Source organism: Thermobia domestica, chromosome 1 (genome assembly GCF_964235325.1).
Source record: "Thermobia domestica chromosome 1, izTheDome1.hap1.1, whole genome shotgun sequence".
NCBI lineage: Eukaryota > Metazoa > Arthropoda > Insecta > Zygentoma > Lepismatidae > Thermobia > Thermobia domestica.
This window is the reverse complement of record NC_137454.1, coordinates 17,106,776-17,131,144: the sequence shown is the minus strand read 5'-3', so window position 1 is coordinate 17,131,144 and position 24,369 is coordinate 17,106,776. Positions and strand designations below refer to the sequence as shown.

Sequence of the window (24,369 nt, the reverse complement as noted above, 5' to 3'; positions counted from 1 at the left end):
TAGAAGGAACGTCACATAATTTGAGAGGTGATTCTACATGTGAAAGCAAGCCAAAAAAGTCTTATGAAGATGTGTTCGATTTTCGATCGTTACGGAACGGGAGCGGGTTAAAGACTACACATCAATGAATGATTATGAAGACAAGTATAAATATTACTTCCCGAAATACTGTGTAGGGGCTGTGATGGATAGATGACTAATCCATCCTATAAGAGGTGTGAGGCTATCCAACAGGTGGCAGCACTGTGACATTAAACCAAGGCAACAGCTGCAAGCGTACCCAGTGTATAATCGTGAGTTGGATCCCAGTGGGCAATAGTGAGACCGTGTGCGTGTTGTGCTCGAGCGTTGCACCTATTCACTGTACCAGACATGTATCCCAGTATCTAAATAACATTTCCTCAACGGTGGATTGGCCGTGGCGGACCCATTAACTGGCCTCCCATATCACTCGATCTAACTCCATTAGAATTCTGTTTATGGGGCTGGTTAAAGGGAGATGTGTACGCTACGAAGGTGGATACACGTGAAGAACTTGCTCGCATCACCGACACTGCTGCCCGCATTAAAGCCAGTCGAGATGATGTTCGATGTGCAACAAAATACACCCTACAACACGTTGACAAGTGCATTGAGATGGGTGAGAAACTTTTTGAACAATTTTTTGTAGAATGGATCAGTCTTCTGTCCTACAATCATTCTGCCCACCACAGCGCCTACACAGCAGTTCGGTAAGTAATATTCACACTTGCTTTTATAATCATTTATGGATGTGTGTAGTCTTCAACCTGCTTTAGTTCCGTAATGATCGAAAATCGGGACACATGTTGGACTTTTCCGGTTTATTTTCACATGTAGAATCACTTCACAAATTATGTGATATTCCTCCTGAATCACCCTTATATAAACTTGTTTCGCAATTTCTAATTTACTTATTTATTACCTTATTTCAAAGGCCTTTGCCTTAAGGAGTCAAATTCTTATCTAGAACTTTCACCGAAGAAAACGAGTCCAGGAAAAATCGGTCAAGACCTTTAATCAAGGTACTGGCCAACACTCGTCTAGTATAGCTAAGAAACAAGCTGAAGGATATTAGGATAGGTTGATGTCGAGTATTACTGTATGTTCTCAGGTAAATACTGGCAAAGATTAACTAGAAACTATTATACTGGAATAATGCTTTACATTATTTTAACACCTCTTATCAAATATAAGTATGTTTTTTCTCCACAACATAAATATATCTTAAACATCTCTTTCATGAATACACTTTACAAAACAACAAATTCTCTGATCGTATCTGTTCCAATAAATAATATTTCTATAAAATTATTTCCCACTAAAACTATATTCCTATACAATATACTGTGAAACAAAAAGACGCTAAGCGCCATCATTGCATAATGTATACTTATATATGTACATATTTACACTTCTACTCTGACTAAGAATGGAATTCATAATGGTGTCTCCCAATAAACTAACGTATGTGCATCAAATTTTGGAGCGACAATTTCGTTTGTCTTTTGCTAGTGTCATATACTGTAGCCGTTGCTTGTCTGGACTCTTGCGTCCCCGAAACACATTAGCTGCATTCGCATTCGTGTTTTGAAGTTGTTGAGGACATCTTCAACCAATCTGTACGAAAAAAAAAACACATATAATGAATAGTAATATAGGGTAACTCAGTACACAAAAATTAGTATTGTGGGATACCTTCTATATGTAACGTTAAGTCAAAGTAGTATGTCTTGGGAATGTAACTGTTAAGTTCTTTTATTTTTCATAAACCCTAAATTAATATAGTTAATAGTATTTACGAGCAGGGCCGTGCCGTGGAAAATCAGCACCCGGGGCGAGAGTATACGACGGTGCCCCATACATATATTCCAAGCAATTTTTCCTATCTTTTTTCTCCCGAATTTTTCGCCCCCCTTACTTCGGCGCCCGGGGCCGTCGCCCCGCTCGCAACCCCCACGGCACGGCCCTGTTTACGCGGTATGATCAAAAAATACGGTGGATAATTTTATTAGAGACAAAGTAATAAGTTTACATGAAATTTGATTTAATCTCCTTTAAAATACTGTCCTTGGCTAGCAATGCACTTATCCCAATGTTGAATCAATTACTGGAAGCATTTCTGGAAAGTTTTTTTTTTTTTTTAAATTTTTTTTGCGGGTGTTTAGCTGTTCTGTCGTGGCCCTCTCAATAACAGGAATGGTATCAAAACGTTTTCCTTTAAACACGGTTTTCATTTTGGGAAAGAGCCAGAAGTCGCACGGTGCTATATCTGGAGAGCACAACGAATGTGGACAGATAGGAATATTTTCTTCGGCCAAAAACTCGCGGATCAAAACCAAGCTGTGGCACGGCGCGTTTCCGTGGTGCAGAAGGAAGCCATTTGCCCATTTAATCGGCGGTTAAAATCGTTTTCATGGACCCATACGAAATGTTTTATTTCTTCGGAAAGTTCTGGAATAGTCATTCGCCTGTTTGAGCAAATCATTTGTGACACTTTTTGCACGTTTTCGTCTGTTTTTGACGTCGAAGGATATCTCGATCGTTGCTCGTTTTCAACTGACTCCTTGCCGTTTTTGAATTGCTCATACCACTTGTAAACAGTCTTCAATGTTACCGCTTCATCAGCACATACTGATTTTGACATTTTGTGAGCTTCTTTGGCATTTTTCTGTAGCTTAGAATAAAACTTAATGTTGGCGCGCTATAGACACTCTTAACAAATCTTCACTCTTCTGTCTCTGGAAGCCAACTAATATGTTATAATTTGTTCAAAATCGACACTGACTGTACCAAAAGGTTTAGGCTACCGGGCTTACTTGTTTAATGCATACAACATTGATAGATAGCACTGTGCACCTACATTCGCCGTAGTTTTAGATCACACTTTGTAGCTTGTAACGGATATGATATGCCTGCGAATTACTTTTTCTTTTTTACATTAATTATTAACTTTATTTATATAAATATTAATTAGGTCAGGGTGTCTACTAAAATTTCAAAATGAAGTTTCGTGACTTTTTCATGACCTTTTCTTTACCAAACCATAAAATTTCGTAACATTCTCAAGTGCGAATTTGGGTGCGAATTAGGCCGAATTTTCATACATGCGATAGAAGCATACTTCGGTTGCGCTTTGGTAGCGTCTAAAGCCGACTATAGACATTTTTGGTCAATTTTGACGTTTTATAGAACAAAATTTCCCGGTCTGCACTTATATTTGTACAGATTAAAAAAAATAAAAAAATCGTAAACCAAAGCTAAGTTGTGTGGCTTTTCTTGACTTTCATGCCCGTTTTCTGATTTCGTGACTTTTTCATGACTTTCGTGATCGATAGACACCCTGTAGGTTATCTAAAAAGTATTGGGCTTTTGGATATCAAAACTGAAAATAAATTTATTCCCATTTGAAAATAATATTATGGAACCAATATGCGGCGTTCTAATCGAAAACTTTGTGCCTTTTTTTTTTCCAGCAACATTATGATCACCTAGCTATAGAACTCCTGTAGTTTTGGAATATATGTATATATATAAACGTGGTTTTTACCGACCTCTTTTGAAACTAACTTAACACCACTCAGAGAGTTCTGCAGAGACCGAAACAACTGAGTATGCTTGTGGTGCCAGGTTCGGGCTATACGGCTGATGCATTAAAATCTGCCAGCCAACTTCTCTCTATTCCTGGCGGGTTAAAAGATGTATGAGGTCTGTGTTGTAAACATGGTATACGATGTTCTTTTCGTTGACCAGTTCTGGCAGTTTCTTTGGACTTGCTAGATGTACTCGCGCTAATTATCGACAATACAAGTTCAAGTGTTTCGTGCTGCCCGGCGGCAGTAGTTCCTGATGCATTGCTACGTTCGTCTTACTTTTGTTATAACTGTTATGGGGGCCTCTTAAACTGGGATCTTTATGTGATACTGTAGTGTTCTTAGTTTGCAACACTTAATAATAAATGTGAGCTCCTCCGTGGCTAAGCGGTTAGCGTACGCGTCTTTGGCGTGGGAGGCCCGAGTTGGATTCCCGGCGGGAGCTCATGTGGTTCGGATTCCACGTTAATTAGTAAGTCCACGTCTCACATAGCCTCGCTGCTGAACGGGACGTTAAACTCAAAATCAATTCAATTCAATTAATAATAAATGTGGTACAGTACTTTTCGTTTTACATGTAAATTTGAAGTAGGTAATAATCTGATGTAGTGCCATTTAAATAAATACTACTTTATGTTGAGTTGGCAACAGTGTTAATCTGGTGGTATTCTGTACAGTCTGTCGATATTTGCATCGTACTAAATCTCAGTATATATTAAGTATTAATTTAAGATTTATAAAGGCGTTTCAAGAAAAATGATCCATGCTCTATACATATTTAATATAAATACAGTATCATCACAACTATAAATTTTTAAATATTTGAAGCATTTAAGATAACTTCAAAATAGAGAAACTTTCATTGGTTTTTCAAATGACTTCCCCCCTCGCAATCTTGATCAATATTTAAGTTGCTTTGTTTCTTGAATAATAAACAATATTACCACTTATTGAAGTATTTTCGGCCCTAACCTGAAATCAATTATCTGAAGAATCTTTGTTTAGAGAAAATTAAGTTCAACATATCTTTGAATTTTACTTTTTATTTACTTATTTATTATTATTATTTGTAGCTAAACACATTTACACAATCCACGAAGATGATGATGTGGCTTGTTTGCAGAGAGAATACGCACTAGTACTTTTATCTAGCATTATACGCATTAGTACCTTTATTTAGCATAATATGCACTAGTACTTACACCTAGCATAATACACACTAGTCCCTTTACCTAGCACAATACGCACGAGTCCCCTTACCTAGCATAATACGCACTAGCAGCTTTACCTAGCATAACATGCACTAGTACTTTTACCTAGCATAATACGCACTAGCAGCTTTACCTAGCATAATACGCACTAGTACCTTTACCTAGCATAATACGTACTAGAATCTTACCTGTCATAATACGCACTGGTACCTTTATCCAGCATAATACGCATCAATACTTTTACCTACCATAATACGCACTAGTATTTTACGTAGCACAATACGCAACAGTACCTTTAGCAAAGAGTACCGGATTTCAATTCAGAATAAAACTTTAAACAAAACATACATTGCCAAGATACAGAAACACAGAATATGGACAACAATATTAAATAATTTAAATACAGACATAAAAACGTAAAAATGGTATTACTCTTAAAATAATAATAATAATAATTCTTATTTTACTTCAATCTTATTTTGTCTGAAAGATTAGACTGTCATTACACACTTGTCTTTGATCTTCTCATTAAAATAATAATAATCTTACTCACTTTTTATCAGCTGGATCATTTAATGGTGGAATGGCATCAAGAGCTTCTTTGAAATGTCGTCTATAAAAAAAGTAAAAAAGAATCAACATAATTTGAATAATAAAGCTAATTACAGGTACTTAAAGTTAGAGGTGAGAAACTACACGTTACAAGAACATGCGCCGTTTGTTTTACTCCCATTGAGATGATAGCATTGTCTAGGTTTAGAAGATAGCATTGTTACCTAGTTTCTTCGTAATTTTAGAATTCTTTCATTATGTAATGTCTAATTGGAGCTTTTGTTTTTTCTGTTTTACGTCCCATGACTATCTTTTAGTCTTAGGAAGACGGACGATTAATGAAAATGAAAGTTAGGAAAGAATTGATGGAATTAAATGTGACAGAAATCGGGGGAAGAACGAGAAAACGCACAGACTGTAACAAATTTGAAATTTTACAGGGGAGTTCTTTATTATTTATTTATTCATTTATTTATTTAATGTTCATGTCACCTTTCATGAATTTAGTACTGTTACTTACGTATGTATGGATATAGGTTCCTGGTTACTGTGTCGTATACTTGTGAACATGAGACTGTATCCAAAGAAAGAAAAAAAAAAAAAGAAAGAAAGAAGAAGAAACTGCTGCGTAAGTCTCATCCAAATCAATTCTTCATTTGATTGATATAGTATGTATATTTTAATGTTCACGAACGAGATAAAACAAAATGGATAATCACTACCGACTCAGTTTATTCTAAGTGGTCAAGCATGTGCCGCTCGACCATCTCCAAAAAATCTAATTTTTTCATGAATGTTTATCCTATATCAGGGTACTTCAAAGCCACAATTAATTATTTTTTTTACAACATCCCATGGTGACGTAGCGGCTGTCGCCATTTTGCGTTTTCTCGATTTTAGGCGTTAACGTTGTTTTGAATATCTCAGCATGTGTTTTTCCTACCAAACTGAAAATTGCTGGACGTCTCCAACTCGTACAGAGCTAAAACTTTGATCTCTTAATATTTTTGCCTAAAACTACTTGAAGAGGGTGAAATCAGGGCTTACAGTACCAACATTTTTGTACACTGAAAACATGTTTGGGAAGAGGAAACAACTTACGTAGAGGTCTGAATTTGTGTGTGCATGTAGTCCGGGGACATAAGTTAATACACAAAAATTTACAGACTTGTAGCTGCTCCCAAAGGCCTGAAAAAAAAAAAAAAAAAAAAAAAAAAAAAAAAAAATCGTAAAGTTGGGGAATTATGCCAATTTGGCATGTTTCACTGTCCAATATCTCCAATGGGCCTGGATAAAAAAAAATCTGAAAATTTGGGAATAGTTAGTCCTTTAGTATACCATAACACACAACAAAGTGTGTTTTGTGTTTTTGAGCAGAAAGGGGTTAAAGTATTAAGGAATGACATCATACTCTAGGAGGTGTTTTGTTCATAAATTCAACTTGAAATTCGTTGTTGTGAAGGAAAATAAAGTAGGATGAATGGTTAGTCCAGTCAAAGCTCTGAAGCTCGTTTCTTTCCCCTAGTTGTAACACTGTCTTATCACATCCACAGCAGCAGTGGTGAAGAATGCCGCTATCAGCAGAAGGCGAGGAAAGTCAAAATGCACACTTGACAAAAAAAAGTCCGTAAGTACTCCTTACTCTTTTTGCTTGTTATATCAATGATATTCAATTATGTTTATTCTTGTTTTAACTGTGAACTCATGCAAATGACTGTTGTCCTTTAGTTTGATCTACATTCTCAAGTCAGCGTTTACAGCGAGTAAGTGTTCACTGACTTGAGAATGTAGATCAAGCGAAAGGGCAACAGGGATTTGCTCTTGTACGTAATATATAATGCATAAATTGTGCTTTTTCTACCATCCCTTTACCTAGAGATTGCTAATAGCCCTTATAAACATTAACGTTATAAACCAACAGTAGAGTAAGAAGTGGGGTCCTCAAGAAGCCAGGGGTTGTAGAGGGTAGTGGGGAGTTAGAGAGGGGAGGTGCCGGAGGCGGAAAAGTAAGCATACGTTTTTCTCCCCCTGGAGTGTAGTTAAATTTACATTGAAGTTGCACTATCCGGTAGTGACGTAATGTCACGTGGTAATTAGTCCACTTTGCACACACAACTTTATTAATAAAAAAAGTGATTTACTTATCTTACGAAACATAGCTGAGCAAGCGTCAGCGAGCGAAGGGAATTAAAAGCCGCGCATGGCTCGTTTTATTCCAAATTTGCCCCATGATAATACCACGTTACATTACGTCACACTCGAGTGGTGTAACTTTGATGTAAATCTAACCATCTATTTCCTTGTGACCAACTTAAGAACATTTGGCTAGGGCAGCGCGGAAAAAGAATATATATATATATATATGCGTCACGGAAGGGGTAAGAATTAAGATATGCGTGCAATGTATAGCTAATCTGGAAAAGATGTTTTGACACGAACTAAACGTCCCATCACAATATTTACTTACCTTGCACTAGGAAGTGTATATAACTTAACTGCTTCTTGCACAGCCATAATATCAGCTCTAGCTTGGCAGTTTCCCCATCGACTGAAGCACGCTACACAGGACATTAAGCGGGACAACTCTTCTGCAACTGTTTCTACAATTTGAATTAATACTCGGGGAACTAAACTCGGAGATACACCATGAACCTGCAACACAGAAACAAGACCATAACAGTTACCAGTAATAACAGTCAATGTTAGCAAATGCAAAATCTATAACTTAAAAGGAATCTGACAGATATGCAATAATATTCAAAAGGTGGGGAAAAAAAGCGACTGGACCGAGACTCGAATTCAGGTCTCCGATTTAACGTACTCTGGCAAGTAGTGATTAATGTATAGGTTTTTATCTTTGAACTCTTTCAATGTTAATAAAATCAAAGGTCCTGCTCTAAATTCTTCATAGATCTATGAATGTCATTGAATTTGACTTATCGAGGAATTGGTATGACATGAAAAAGGTGGTTCCAATAAAGAATTATAACTGATTGAAGTTGTAAACCCTACATATTTTATATATATATATATATATATCATTTGAATACAGAAATGCGTAAGAAAATTCACCTGAAAAGAAATAACTAAAATAGAAGATTTCCTGTTACCTTATAAGTGAATGTTGGAGTTACAAATAATAATAATAAAAAACAACTTACCTCTGCATGAACTCCAATGATATTCATAATAATCTCCTTAACATATGGCTGAACATCTGTTGGCTTTCTGCATCTATCCCAGTCAAAATGTCCGATATACATAGACGGTTCAATAGTCCCAACCAACGGATCAGATTTCTGCTCCATGTACGTCTCAAAGATATTCCGATCCAGATTTTTCAAAGTATTGGTGGCTGCTAATATGGATTGCGCAGGATGTGGATAGCCATGTTTCTGGAACAACTCGGACAGTCGAGGTAGAATGTGTTGTTGCGTGTAATGGCAGTTGCTGAGCGTAATGAGAAGGCGGTTTTCCCAACCCTGATTGTCACTATCACTGCCTCCACGGTAGGGATCGTACAAGGCAGGAGAACCTATCAGTTGAGACACTGTCGGCGACTGATGATGGTTGTATCTGTTATCCTTGCTAAATGCTAACGACTCGAGGGCCTGAAAATAATATATACTTATTAATATCTGTGATTTTCCACAACTACATGTAATTATACTAATTGATACGTTGGTACGGCATATCTGCTAACAGTAAATAATAAAAATCATACGTTAAAATATGCAAATGAGACAAAAATCTGCGAATGGTTTCAAAGTGTTCCTCACTTCTACCTAGGGGTCATGATGGCTCAGTGATAGAGCGCTTACCTCTCGTGTGGTGGGTCTCTGCTTCAATCCCCGGCCAAATAAGTTTGTGGTGGACAACATCGTGTCCGTGGATTTTCTCAGGGTACTCCCGCTTCCACCATCATTTATTTGCCTTAAGAGGTCTCATCACTGCGAAATTAAAATACCGCTAATTTTACAGTAATTATGTGATATCTTCAAATACAGTGAAACCTCTACTAACGGACACCTCTATAAAGCGGACACCTCCCTTAACGGACATATTTTGTAATCCCCAAACACTGGAATAGAAAAAAAAAACATATTGGCAAACCTCTCTAAAGCGGACACGGACAGTCTTTTCTGTCTTTTATAAGTATTATTTACCTCCATGTTACGGACACTTTCTCTAGAAATAAGTTGAAAAGTGTAGTAAAAATACATTTTTAGTAATTCATACACGTGTCACCAAGGAAGCATTGTGACAACATTCTGCCCCCGCAACTGTCTGCTCAGAAACCCAGACGAAGCATCTCTGTTTAACAACACTCTTATGTCCTTTGCTTGCATCCCACTCCCATCCAAAGTGTTTTAGACACAAAAGTGATTGACAGTTGCCCGCCGTTATGGATGACACGTTATGCTACTGTCCCATTGGAGTCTCTAACCAACTGGAAGACAAGTTTAGTATTTTTTGCTCTCAGGTATGTATATTGTCTCAAAAAGGACATTTCAGGACTGCAATTACCCCACAAATTAATGCGCCATACTGAAAACTAAGGAAGTACTGATAAGTGTAAAGTGCAGAGAACTATAACATGTTATTTCCATGTTGTGCCTCGAAGGATGAAAGAGGATAATGCATGTAATATCCGTAAACACGTGATTCATGCAAAAATATTTTTTCTAATTGTATATTACCTTGCTGACTAATTTACATAACAAAGTACTGAAACCTCTTGAAGGCGGACACCTCTCTATAGCGGACAATTTTTGATTCCCCACGGCTGTCCGCTTTAGAGAGGTCAAAAAGTGGAACAAGACCACCCTAGACAATGTTATTTTGCATGAGGTATCGTTATCACGAGTCACCTAGTAACTTTTCACTTGCAGTTATTTAGAAACGCGAAAATAAATGCCAATTTTCTTAATGGCTGGAAATCGAAAGCAGATAAGTGAGTCGTGATAACGATATCACACGTGAAATAATATTGTCTAGGGAGGTCTTGTTCCACTTTTCGATTATCTTTTATCTGTTTGAAGATATCACATAATTACTGTAAAATTAGCGGTATTTTAATTTCGCAGTGATGGGGCCTCTTAATAATCGTTTCCCTTATCCTAAGGCATAATCGTGGGACGTTAAACTGAAAGATTTTATTTCATTTTTCCTTACCTCTACCTTTGCACATTTTTCTCTCTCAAAACAAAAGTGACTGCAGAAATGGGTTCGCTCCACGTAAATTCACAACGTCGTCTCTAAGCTAATAGGATGAACACTGTACAGGTACCTTTCGTTGAATTAAAGTCATTTTAGTATTTTAATTTTATCCTAAATTGATTCTTTCGATCACTTTGACAATGCAATCTGCTGTATGTTGAAAATTTAACATCAACATTTATTAGCCTAGAGCGACAAAATATTTAAGGTAAATGGTAATACATTAGTCTCTTCAGCAGCGTACGGTAATAAAACCTGTTAATTTGACCACCGACTTACCTTGGCCTTATTTTTGTAACCAGCAAATTCTCATAAGCTTCACATTATTCAGAATGGAATGGAATGGAATCTGTGAGTTTTACGTCCCACGTTTATGCCGATTAGGCTAAAGGAGACGGTGATGATGAAGAATGAATGAAATGGTGGAATGAAGAAAGTGGGAGGAAACGGGAGAACCCCGAGAAAACCCACACGAGCACGGTGTTTGTCCACCACAAAGTTCACACGGCGCGAGCTGGGATCGAACCAGGGACCCCAAGCACCGGAGGTGAACGCTCTACCACTGAGCTACCGCGCCCCCTCACATTATTCAGAGTATATGCTAATACGATCAAGAATTTTAACAATTACTTTATTTAATTATAATTATGATTCCTGAAAATCCCTTGTACTTGCTAGATTTCGGCCCTTGCCTAGAGCCTTGTTCACGATGTATTCAAATAGGAGGAAAAATACTGAAAACGTCATGGAAATAAAAGAAAATGAAAGTGAAAACTGAAATGAAATCTTTCAGTTTAACGTCACATGATTATGCGTTTTAGGCTAAGGGTAAGTAAACGGCGATGGAAGAATTGATGGAATGAGAGTGTGCGAGGAAATGGAAGTATCCCGAGAAAATCAACGGACACGCTGTTGTCCACCACAAACTTACTTGAATGGGGATCAAATCCCCACGAATCAGAGGTAAGTGCTTTACCACTGAGCTATAGTGACCTCCAGGAAAATAAAAAAAATGAACTCAATGAGGTATAGGAGCAGTGCAAAGAACATCTTCTCTTACATCGGCATCTGGCAATCAGTCGTCGAATAGTGGAGCAGACACATTGTGAAATGGCAGGCTCAAGTTGTGTGTTATTTTGCTCACGAAGGACACGTTGTCAATACAGATGTTTTTCTTTTGGTCCTAATATTGCATGTACTATTAAATTAATGTCTCCTTTACTTGCACAAACCAACCCTTATTATCTTTAGCCTGAAATTTTTTATTTTATTTTATTTTTTTCAAAGGAAATAAACGAAGTTTCATATTCTTGGCTCCAAATACAAATTCTTGAATCAACAATATTGTTTTGTGTTTTATTTAGATCTTTCAAAAGGTCTGAAACCAGGTGTTCTACTTTAGCAACTCCAAGACGTTCTTTCACTCGAAAATTTTCTTTGGCCTTGCCTATATAAACCCTCCTGATAACTGCAGTTATCTCGTATACTCCTGATCTTTCATTGGGGTTAGTAGAATAACTCTCAAATTGAGAGATATTCTTTCTTAAAAGTTTTAAGGGGCTTCAATATTGTGCGAAAACAATATGAGTAAAAATATGCGTCATGTTTCAAACTCCTTTTTTACAAATGTTTTGCAAAGAACACATTGTTTACAAACGTTCACTTTATTCGCTGTTCGAAATTGAACAATAGAAGAGGATAATAAACACGAGGAGAATAATTACAATTACACTAAAAAATAATTACAATTTTAAAAGATCATATTGTATAGTGGTGCGCAAAACTTAAGGACAAGATAGATAAAGCAACATAAAATATTGTGTAGTCTACAGAAATGAATGAGAACCTCGTAGTATATTGCCCGAGGTCTCCCACATGTACACAGGGATCAAGACGTTGTATAGCGTGAACATAGCGCCGAATGTGTCTGCTTCCCCAACAAGAAGTAGTTGAGTGACAGGGACGAGACAGTATGTTCATGTCAGAGAGTATTAAGGTGCACTGTGGTGGTGTTACCCACACGCTCCGGAGATAATATTTGGGTGACTTCACTCAAGGAAGAACGGTCGGAAAACCGGAAGAAGGTGGAAGTGTGACCAGTCTGGCCCAGCATACTGGTATTGCACATACAATTGTTCCACGTGCATGAGAAGCATTCTGAACCACAGCGCTGTGAGAAGGATAAGTCATGGTCGATCCCAGTCAACTACAGCAGAGACTGACTGCTACACTGTAAAGAGGCAAGAAGGGACCGACGTTACACAGCGAGTACAATTACAAACACACGTAAGATTGCAAGTCGCCCAATCTCATGCTCCAGAGTGGAACGTCGACTGCTTGATGGTGGTCTCTTTTCTCGATGGTTAGTACATAGTATTCAATTGACACTCGTAAATCGGCGGCATCGTTTGCGGTGGTGCCAAGAACAGGGGACTCACCCGGAGATGAGTAGGGTCTCATTTTTTCTCTGATGCGAGCACGCAGTGACGTAACTAGAGGGGTAGGGGAGGGCAAACTGAGTTTGTGACCCGGGCGCCGGATTGGAAGGGTGAAAAACTGGACAAATATTTGTTTTCACTATAAGGCAAGCAGGAGTTTTAGCAAACTAAAGATCATTAAAAATAATAATAATAATAATAAATCTCAGAAACTTAACAGGATTACAACGACTCACCAACCTTAAAATCATATGCATAGAGCAAAAGTTAGCTTAAAGCTATCTTTTGAGGACATTATAAAAAAAAATGCAGCTGAAAGAGCCCGCAAAGTTAAATTTTAGTTCTAGTTTTTTTTTTATTTTTATTTATTTGTTTATTTAACTTACATTCATTTAAGAGATCTGTAAAATGTCTGAGTACTCGAGACAACAGATTGACTGTCATAATTAAATATTCTATTCTAAAGCAACAGACTGTTGATTCATTCTACACATATGCACATCCTGATATAATTCCAAGAACATTGTGATTCGCAGTTATTATGATAAGACTATAAGAATATGTCAAGCATGCTACTTTCAGATTATTTGGCAATCAAATATTAGTTAGTTTGGTATTTTATCTTGTACTAAAAATTAAATTACGTACTTCTATTTTGAAATTAAGCTTTACTACTGGAAGGAAAAATGGAATAGGAGAGTTACTGTGTGATGCCAATATCAGGTGTAGTCGGGGAGCGGTTTGGTTTGGTTTGTCAGAGTATGGAAGGGGGTGGAGAGGAGCTAAGACGAGTTCTTGCTCCGGGTGACAACTAGCCTATTATCGAGTTACTGAAAGATGGCCTCTGACAGATAGCTGCACATGTAAACAAAACGAGAGGGAGGATTGTTCGCCAATCACAGCAATATTCTTGCACGGTGTTGCTAAGCAACGAAGGTCACTGACCGCGCTGTTGCCGGTAGTTGAGACGACTTGTTAAATGTCTTAAGTTTGTCGCCAGAGGTGCTGTCTCTGTTGCGGAGCCTCTGGCAACAGCGCTTCCAATACTCCACGTGCTCTAGCCAACTGTCAGAAGCCACCTTTCCTTGCGCACACAGTAGTTGCGTCGCTGCGAGCATGCACAGTCTGAGTTATGGTTCTGGATGTACACTCATCTGGCTAGAGGTAGAAAGTACGCAATGAACTCAGGAACATTATCGAACATGATCATTTTTGTGATCTTGTGTTCCTGTATGTGGGGCATATATACCACCCTCCCAATTTTTGAATGCGGTACATTCACCAGTCAACGTTATTGTTACTTTCAGGGGAGCTGTCGTCTCCAACTTCTTTATGGACAATAATGCATGACGGCATCGAACAGTGCGGGTGACGGAACTCTTGGAACGAGAAAGTATTTGGCGAATCGACTGGCCTGCCTATTTTCCCGACTTGAATTCCATCAACCACATTTGGAATGCTATAGGCAGACGTCTTGTAGCAGATGCATCAAGGACCATCCAGCAGTTCTCAACAACGCTAATAGAGTGATGGAATCCCATACCACTACAATCTATTACCAACTTTGTGAGCAGCATGAAAGAATGTTGTAGAACATGCCTTGCTGTTTGTGGTGATTACGTACCCTTTTAAGAACCATTTCACTCCTTCTCTAATGCCAAAGGGCGCATTATGAATCAGTGTGCTATCAGTGTAAGGTATTGCATCTATATAAAAGTGTCATTTTTGGTCTTCTTATCATGTGTTTCTTTCTGTTGTTTCCTGTATCACACTGTTGCACGACTTTCTATGTACAGTTCAAGTTTCACGCCAGTTGGAAATGCCACGGCGTGCGAAACATACTTTCGTTCTTAAGTCTTGCATATCAGTACATATACGAGGTTCCTTCAGAAAGTAACCTCCGATTGGTTAAAAAAATAAAGACCAAAGTAAATAAGAATAATTTATTACATACATCTGAAAGATACTTCTTTGCTTTATTTTTCAACACAGTTTCCATAAACATTCAAGCACTTATCATATCTCTGTACTAGCTTAGAAATTTCATCAGCATAAAAATCTCCCGCCAGTGCCTTGAGCCAACCTGTGACCACATCTTTCAGCTCTTCATCATCACGAAAGCGCTGAGATGCAAGCCACTTCTTCATATGCATGAAGAGATGAAGAGAAGAGATTGTGAAACGTAGATTTTGACGAACTTTTCCATCAATTTTCTGAACAAGTTCGTCAGTGACCACTGAAGCCATGCTACTTCTCTCTTCGTCATGAATGTTTGTTCGTCCACTTTTAAATGAACGAACCCATTCAGGAACAATCCTTCACTCATCACACTTGGTTCATCACAAAGTTCCCGATGAATAGCTGCTGCTGCCGAATATTTTTTTGTCGTAGGAAAATATATAATAGCTCGCACCTCGCACTTGGCGGGGTTTTCTATTGCAGCACACATTTGGAGACGCCACAAAAGTGGAACTAGTAATCAGACAACCTTCACTCTACCACGGCTGGATGCAGACTGATGTACCGCGCAAGTCCCTGCAAAGATGGTAGCGCTGCACCCTTACTTCACGCAGTGACCAATCGGAGGTTACTTTCAGAACGCGCCTCGTACATAAGGTTTGGTAAATAGCAGTAGCAACCCTGTTCTCATGTCAGAGACCTGTGTCTCAGTATTACAAGATTTCAACAGCTACTAAGTGAATTAAGAGACAATGAATTGTGACGAGTGATAACGACTGTGTGTTATTCAGTCAAAAGAAGCAGTGTCTTAAAGTAGAGAAGGAAAATGGGAGCGCCATATTAGCGTTTTGGGAAGACGAACAACGTGCTTGGATCAAGATTGAAGTGGTACATGAACGAAGCACAACAATGTTTTCAGGAACTTCGTGACGACTTTTCCGCCAAAATAAAGGAATTATTTCACGGGAAACTCTACGATGCACAAGAAGTTATCATACTGTGGATCATCGACAAAGATGGACGCGCTGACATTGTACCATGTCTTTCACACATGTGGCAGATGGTAACAGAGATACAAAGCGATTAATTGAAGGGATACAACATGTGTTCTTCTGTGCATAATGTAAGGTAAGAACTATAACAATGTAGCCAGTACTTTTTATTCAGCCTTTCTAGCTTATTATTTACTAAAAAACTAACTCATCAATTCCATCCTTTCCTAGCTATGGAATCACACTAGTGGCACCAGTTACCGCAAATTGAATAGTTTAAATGCACTAACCAAAACAATAAAGAAACAAGGTAAATATTTGTACTTTGTTTTTACAATTAATTAGCTTACCTGAGCAAAACTTATCAACATGTTTTGCACAAGTGCATTCAATTCCTTCTGAGCATTGTTATTTTCCAACAATGGGATCTCCCTTTGTTCAGGTACTAATACTGATTCTTTGACAAGCTGAACGACTTCCTGCACTCGGTTTTCGAACTGAGAAGGCTGTGGAAAGCAAGAAAAAAATATACATAACAAATGTGCACATAATGCTAGTGTTAATTTTCATACTATTAACATTATCTATTTTCGTACTGTACAGCTATTAACACTGTATAACACTTCTGAAGGAACATTAAGGCCCACTCTCACACATACGAAAGCCTGCTAATAAATTCTACCTATGCCTGCCACTACAATGAAGATAGTACATTTGTAGACACAATGAATCTTTACTACATTACGTATATACACTGGCTTGGATCTAAAAGGGCCATGATGTCAAAAATTATGATGATGAGAACAAGAAAACAAATTTGAAGTTTCTTTCAATAGTTTCTTTAAAGGTAACTTTTGTTTATTCCAAACTATTTCATATTAACATCTGCTCTTCTTGCGCAAGAAAATATCCATTTAGAGGCGTTAAAATTGACGAAAATCTCACTTTCGCGAAAAAGTAACTTTGTGCCCTTTAGATCCAAACTACATGAACGATACACTTAAAAAGTATCGACTTTACTCTCTATATTCTGTCAAGATTAGTTTTAAAAAGTCATCTTAATTATGATTGTAAACGTTTAAATTCCAAACACCTATCTGCTAAATATCGTTCCTGATCTAAGTCTTAATAATGCTGACTGCTGTCAGCAAAATTCAACATTCATTATGATTATTTAAAACTAATCTCGACAGGATACAGAAGAGCAAAGTGAAGACTTTTGAACATATTAACCCTGAAATACACGCAGAGGTGCTGGGTACGCTACCAATTCTTCGTTTTACCTACAGATACACGTTCTAGTGTGATGTGCTTTTTGGATCAAAAGATCCAATATATACCTCAACAAAAATTTTCTTTTAAGTCTTATATCTGGAGAACTACATACAATGTAGCCAAACCCACACTATCGACTAACTCAGTATGATGTGCTTATTCCGTAGAAAATCCGAAAACTCGATTTAAAAAAAAAAAAAAAAAAAAAAAAAAAAAAAAAAAAAAAAAACTGATTTAATTGGCCCAAAAGATCTAATATACTTTAACAAAAATTTTCTTTTAAGTCTTATATTTAGAGAACTACATATAATGTAGCCAAACCCAAAATATCAATTTATATTTTATTTATTTTATTTATTTAAAGAAGAAAATTAATATATTGGATGTATCCAATATATTAAAGAATATACATAAAAATACATAAACATATTAAATTATAAAATAACAGTATACAAAATATTAATGAAATAAAATAAAAGAATAAGAAAAATAACTGCTACAGAAATTAACAAGTAAATTTTCTACTTATAAGTGCTATTACTTCTCTAAAGGAAATCGGACTTCCTGATTCCCTTTATTGGTAGAGTTTAACGTACCCGGTATTCAGAGATGACAGGACTTCGGACTTCCAGAAGTCATGTCTATCTCACAGTGTCGGGTAACTTAATTCAATGCACTTATTTCAATATTGCGAATTTATTTTTTTGTATTTTTTATGCAAAGAATAAAAAGAAAATGGCTCACATAAGCAAATGCTTGTGTGTGAGCCTGATTCTCGTGTTTTATTTATTTTCTTATCGTAACATATGAAGTTTATTCTTACTTTTAACTAACAATAGTTTTATTAAACACTTTTTAATTCTTTTAACCATTGTAAAATTAACCTTTTATATGTTTTGAAATTACTTTCTTCTTTGATTCGGAGTGGGAGTTCATTATAGATCTTCGATGCTCTGTAATATGTTTGGTGTTGAGTTATAGATTTAGTCGTAGCTCTAATTTCTAAATTTTTGTTTGCCACATTTCTGGTTATATACGTATGTTTTATGTCTTCCCATTTGTTTCTGTTCTTTTTAACATATATTAATACCTTCTGCAAATATAATTTAGAAAGTGGTAATACTGAGAATTGTTCATAGATTCTATCTAGTCTACTCTCAAGTCCCTTTTTTAAACATATTCTTACAATATTATTTTGCTGGACAATCAGAGGTTTTAAATGAGTAGGGTAAGCAGCTCCCCAAGTTAATATACCATATGTAAGTATACTATTTACAAGAGCATAATATACAGTTCGTAATATTTTTATGCTTACAATGTTTCGTAATTGAACAAATTTATATAATAATTTTCTTAGTATTGTGGCGATATGTGTAATATGAGAAGACCATTTTAGATGCTTGTCAATAAATATACCTAAGTATTTTACTTTATTTTCACTAATAAGAGGACTACAGTTACATTTTTCAATATTTTGACAATGATGCAATTTAAGTGACATGTTTTCTGGCTGTCCTGTTAATGTTGGTGAAAACGTTATATACCTGGTTTTTTCAGCATTTAATACTAACTGATTATTATCAAGCCATTGTTTTACTTTCTTCATTTCTGCTTCAGTTTTTTTAAATACATCTGTCCATGTTTTACCAGTAAATATAAGTGAGGTGTCATCAGCAAATGATTGTATATGCCCGTCCATTTTTAAATTACACAAATCATTTATATAAATTAAAAATAATATTGGGCCTAATACAGTTCCTTGAGGGACTCCTTGTTTTACATATAAATAATTGCTTTGAAAATTACCTATTTGAACGGCCTGTTTTCTGTCTTTCAAATAACTGTTAAACCAAGATAGCGATATACCCCTTATTCCACATCTTTCTAGTTTATTTAAGAGAATTTTGTGTGATATTGTGTCGAATGCTTTAGCTAGGTCTAGGAAAACTGCAATTACTTTTTCAGCTTTATCAACATTTTTACAAACAATCTCTGTTAAATTGTATACTGCATCTGATGTACTTTTACCTTTTTGAAATCCATATTGATTTGAAGAAAAGAATTTATTTTGTTCAAGAAAATTAACTAATCTTCTCTTCATACATTTTTCTAACAGTTTAGCACAGTTACTGAGGATTGATATAGGTCTATAGTTATTAGGATCAGCCTTTGATCCTTTTTTATATATAGGTTTTATTACAGCAGTCTTAAAATCATCAGGAAATACACCTGTTTCTAAGCTTAGGTTAAAGATATACTGCAAAGGTTTTAATATATTAGATTTCGTATGTTTCAATACACTTGCTGATAATCCATCTATACCAGATGTTGTTTTTGGTGACAATTCATTTATGAAGCGTTCAATTTCCTGTTCAGTGATTGGAGTGAAGAATATAGAGTTTACTACTTTAGTTTGGGAATTCAAATTCAAATTTATTTTATCATCAATCTCTTTGTTAACTATTTTTTTGCCAACACTGGAAAAATTCTCATTAAAACTTTCAACTATTAACATTGGATCACGTTCAAACATTACTAGACCATTTTTTGTGTTTAGTTCATTTATTTCTATATACTTTTTGTCATTTTTATCTATAATATCTGTTATTACCTTCCATAATTTACTAACATTGTTATTACATAATGTAATTTGTTTTCTATAGTAGTCATTTTTAACTTCTTTTATTAATTGTGTAAGTTTATTTCTATACCTTCTGTAATATTCCTTAAATTCTAAATCGTTTTGGTTTTTTATTACTAAACGACTTAATCTATCTCTTTCTCTTACAGAGTTGACTAATCCTTTTGTTATTCATGGTTTTATTTTGCGATATTTACTACTTACTTTTTTATTTTTATTGTTAATACATGAATTACTTATACAATTTTTCATTATTTGGATGAAATTCGAGGTTGCAGTATTAACACAATTACTGTGTATTACCAAATTCCAGTTACATTTTTTCAATTCTTCATTTAATAAAGTATAATCTATAATTGTTCTTTCATATGATATTTTTTCCCTCTTTTGCATTGTAATGGGAACATTTATACTAGTGAGAAAGTGGTCAGTTATACTTGTTTGCAACACAGCTGATGTGACATTCAGTGGACTTTGGTACTTTAAAAATATATGATCTATACAAGTCTTACTATATTCTGTAACTCTAGTGTGTTTATTTATGCATGAAACATAACCATGACTATATAGTAAGTTTAAATACGTGTCTATATTTTCACAGTATTTGTCACTTAATATATCTAGATTGACATCACCTAAAAGCAAAGAGCAAGTTGATGAATTTTTAAGCTCATCATTTAGTGATTGTAGAAATGCTTTCTCATCACCACTTGGAGTGCGATATATAGCTATTATGTTACAACCTTCTGCATTGTTTAAATGTAAGCGCATTCCAGTGGCGTCAGCAAGATTCAGTTCCGTTACCTTGTCAATGTCAACTTGCTCGTTTACAAATATCATGACTCCATCTGCACGTGTTAATGACCTATTTGTGTAATAACAGCGATATCCGTTTATGCTAATGTTACAAGTTGCTTCATTTTTCCATATTTCTGTTAAGACAATTATATCTACATTTATAGCAATATTTTGTGACAATACTAAAAATTCATCTAAATTTTTTCTAACACTTCTAATATTCAATTGAATAATCGTGATTCCTATTTTATCACTAAATAATTCATTAAAAGAGTCTATATTATTACAGATGTTAGTGTCTATATTTTGGTATAAGAAAATTTCATTAATTACCTGTTCCATCTTGAGTGAAGTTGACAGTCCTGTTGAGCCAATTAGTTTTGCATGTTTTGTAGATCTTCTAGCTTTTTGATATGTTTCACTCGGGATGTTTCGTCTTTCCTTAGAAGCACTTTTCCATCACGCACCCAAACAAATCGGAAACCATTGTTCCTGGCGAATTGTTTTGTTTCGTATAGCACTTTTCGATTGTTTGGTGTTAATTGTTCATTTACAAAAACTCGATTGTTCGGGAACTCGGGTTTGACTTCTGACGCTAATAAACTCTTTTTTTCTCGAAACTTCTGGATCCAGTTGTCCCTAATTACCTTTGAAGAAAGTTTAGCTATAATTATTCTGGGCTTATCTCTTCTTGATGTGGGCAGTCCATAGGATTTTTGTATATCTTCACTTTTTGTTATTATTCCAGCTGCCTTCGCTACCTTCATTACCATTTCATTGGTTTGTTCTTCTTTTGTGTCTGGAATTCCAACTATTTCAATAGTTTCATCTAACTGTTTTTGTTCTAGTTCACTTACTTTGTCCTCTAGTGTTCCAATTGCTTCTTTCAGTTTTTTGTTTTCTGTTTCCAAAGTTTCCGACTTTTTCGTTAGATCACTAACTGATTTCTTTAGATCACAAATTTCCTTAGTAAAGTCATCAAATTTGTCCGACAGAAAGTTTATGGTTTTCTCCAGATCACGAATATTATCTTTCATTTGCATAATTTTTGGCATATTTGCATGAATTTCACTCACTTGTTACACTAGCTTTTTCAAGTCAGTATCTTGGTTTAGCGTACACTCCGCACTATTGCCCGATTTGCACACATCGCACTTCCACTGTTCTTTTCTTGCTCCCAGTTTTCGAATATTTTCTGCATTTTTCAAGGATGTACATTTGGCGTGAAAATAATTATCACAACCACCGGTACACGAAATAATTTCTTTGAGATTGACGGCTGAAATTTCTTTCTTGCAACTACCACACAAGTCAGACATATTTGCAATGAAAGCAAATCTGCAGGAGCGGTTGTACTACACGTCTTGCTTGCACGAGCGCTGACACGAGAAACTCCAAACCATGTACAGCTGATAGTTAAATATATATATATGTATATATATATATATAACTATCAGCTGTACATGGTTTGGACACAAATGCTAGTGATTTCGGAGATGCTATGCAAAGTATTGTTGGTAAAGTACGTGATTGCAGCAATTTTGAAGAGTTAAATAAAACTGAAGATAACATCAAAGTTCAGTCCTCCGAAATTCTGAGAGTAAATGCAATATGCCGTATTTGTATTTCTTTTTACAATAATTTAAACATCATTTTAATACTGAAACAAAGACATTTCTGCTACATTTAGTCAGAAAATTATGAAGTAAGTGGTTTGGGTTCTCCAGTATCCCATGTTTATATTAAAGGATACAGAAATTATGTATGTGTATTCTAGGGTAAATACGATTGTTTTTTAAACGGTTAACATTACAATCTACGAAATCATCTCACCAGCATTATGAATAACGATGAGAGACATTTTAGAACTTACGAGATCTGTAATTCCTCCATATTGTGCGTCATATTCGTTTTTCCACGTCTCCTTTTTGTGAAGTGATTTGATATACTCTGACGCCTGACGAAATAAAGTAATCATGCAGAACAATCTGTAAGAGTGAAAGGCAATATAAGTTAATGATTCTTCAACTAAAGTCTGAGAACTTGATATCTAACAGACTATAAAACACTTCCATTTTTCCATTCAATGGTACTTAATTTATTACATAATTCTTGAAGTAAGGTGTATCATGATTTAATCAAACTTGAATTTTTAGAAACGCTATTTACGACAAATACGAGATGTGATACAAATCTCCATAGCTCTAATTTTCAAAAGTACCCCTGTTAGATTAGGATTAGGAATTAGATTTCTGGGCTTTCTGCATCTATGGCAATGTTAGCCCATCACGTATGAGGGATGACGTTTATCGACAATCACGCTACCCGAGGAAGGAAAGGAAGGAAGCGCCCTGGGATCTATATGTTAGGAACCATCCCGGCAATTGCCTGGTGTGAATGACGAAAACCCAGGCAAACCTCACTCAAGAGGGCTGGTCTGAAAAAGCTTTTGCACTTTTTCGACCGAGTGTCCTCACCAGTCCGCTCGCACTAAAGACTGAATATTAAATTCCGGTAGTAGAATTTTTTTTTTTTTTTTAATTTTAACCACTGAAAGTTAATTTATTTAAAAGTATATTATACGATTCCTTAAACATTACCAAATAATGTACGAACATGCTTTTATGTATTTCTGACCTATCCAATGTACACTCATGTCCAAAATTATTGTCGCATATCTATAACTGTCTTCTTGTAAGAATATAGTTTGATATTGATTTTGCAGGGTACTTTTAATACTGATACTATGTGTATAATCGGGAAATGTATATTTGTAGTAAATTTCATAGGAAAAGAATTAAAAATACGAAAACTAGAATGAGTAAAACAAATGTGGCTAAATGGACAAGAAAGTTTTATTTTCGTTCTACTACTGTTCTTATTTACTGCTCTTTTGACATGAAATTTGCCACATACATGTCTTTGCCGATTATACACATACTAACATTATAAGAAATACCGGGCGAATTCGTTATCAAATTATATTCCTATAACAACATACTTATAGACATGCGACAATAATTTTGGTACATTATAGTGGGGTCCGCAAATCTGTTCTTCAATAAGAACAGGGAATAAATGTACACAGACACACAAAATCGAGTGGGGAGAGAGAAAACTCTTACAGTTGTATCTTGGAAAAGAACAGTGCTCAATCTACTTAAAACTGCGTTGTTTGATGGAATTAAAGATTACTGAACTGTGCGCATACTTATGGTAGGTGTCTACGTGACTGGAAAGTTTCAGATCACTGCTCTAAAACCAATTACAGAGATTATTTATCTTCGTACAAGTTTTAAAATGCACAGGGAAAACTATATGTACAATTTTGGGAACTAAACTACTACTACAGTTCCCAAAATTATATATAAAATAAAGAGGAAACAATTATCCATTTAAAGTCAATGCGCTTCATCATTTCCGAATATTATTTGGTCTAGGAAGTAGTTCGTGTGGTTTTACAAGAGATGGCGTAACTAGCTTATTGTCTCATAGTTTCGTTAATCCAAACATGCGTTGAAAAATACTGTCATTGCCCATCTTGTTTAGTATATGTCAGTTGGTTGAAGCGGAAACATTTTTTATTCAACCGACAATGGCGCATTTTGTGCCTGATAAAGTGTTTTTGCGGGGAATTCTTCTTCATTACTTTTAATATGAACAAAAATGCTA

At 35.7% G+C, this 24,369-nt stretch overlaps 1 protein-coding gene across 3 annotated transcripts in view; it reads right to left on the bottom strand.

Moving 5' to 3' along the window:
• Window positions 1-1,149: 1,149 nt before the first annotated feature.
• Window positions 1,150-24,369, bottom strand: part of Sec5 (exocyst complex component secretory 5) — a 101,936-nt gene continuing 78,716 nt past the window's right edge. For all 3 annotated transcript variants that reach the window (XM_081754944.1, XM_081754946.1, XM_081754938.1), the window contains exons 13-18: window positions 22,571-22,685; window positions 16,334-16,489; window positions 8,536-8,985; window positions 7,842-8,026; window positions 5,376-5,435; window positions 1,150-1,638 (exon numbers count right to left, since the gene is read on the bottom strand). In XM_081754944.1, coding sequence (XP_081611070.1) covers window positions 1,536-1,638; window positions 5,376-5,435; window positions 7,842-8,026; window positions 8,536-8,985; window positions 16,334-16,489; window positions 22,571-22,685 — 1,069 coding nt within the window. In that variant the 3' untranslated portion in view covers window positions 1,150-1,535. The remainder of the gene's footprint in view (window positions 1,639-5,375; window positions 5,436-7,841; window positions 8,027-8,535; window positions 8,986-16,333; window positions 16,490-22,570; window positions 22,686-24,369) is intronic.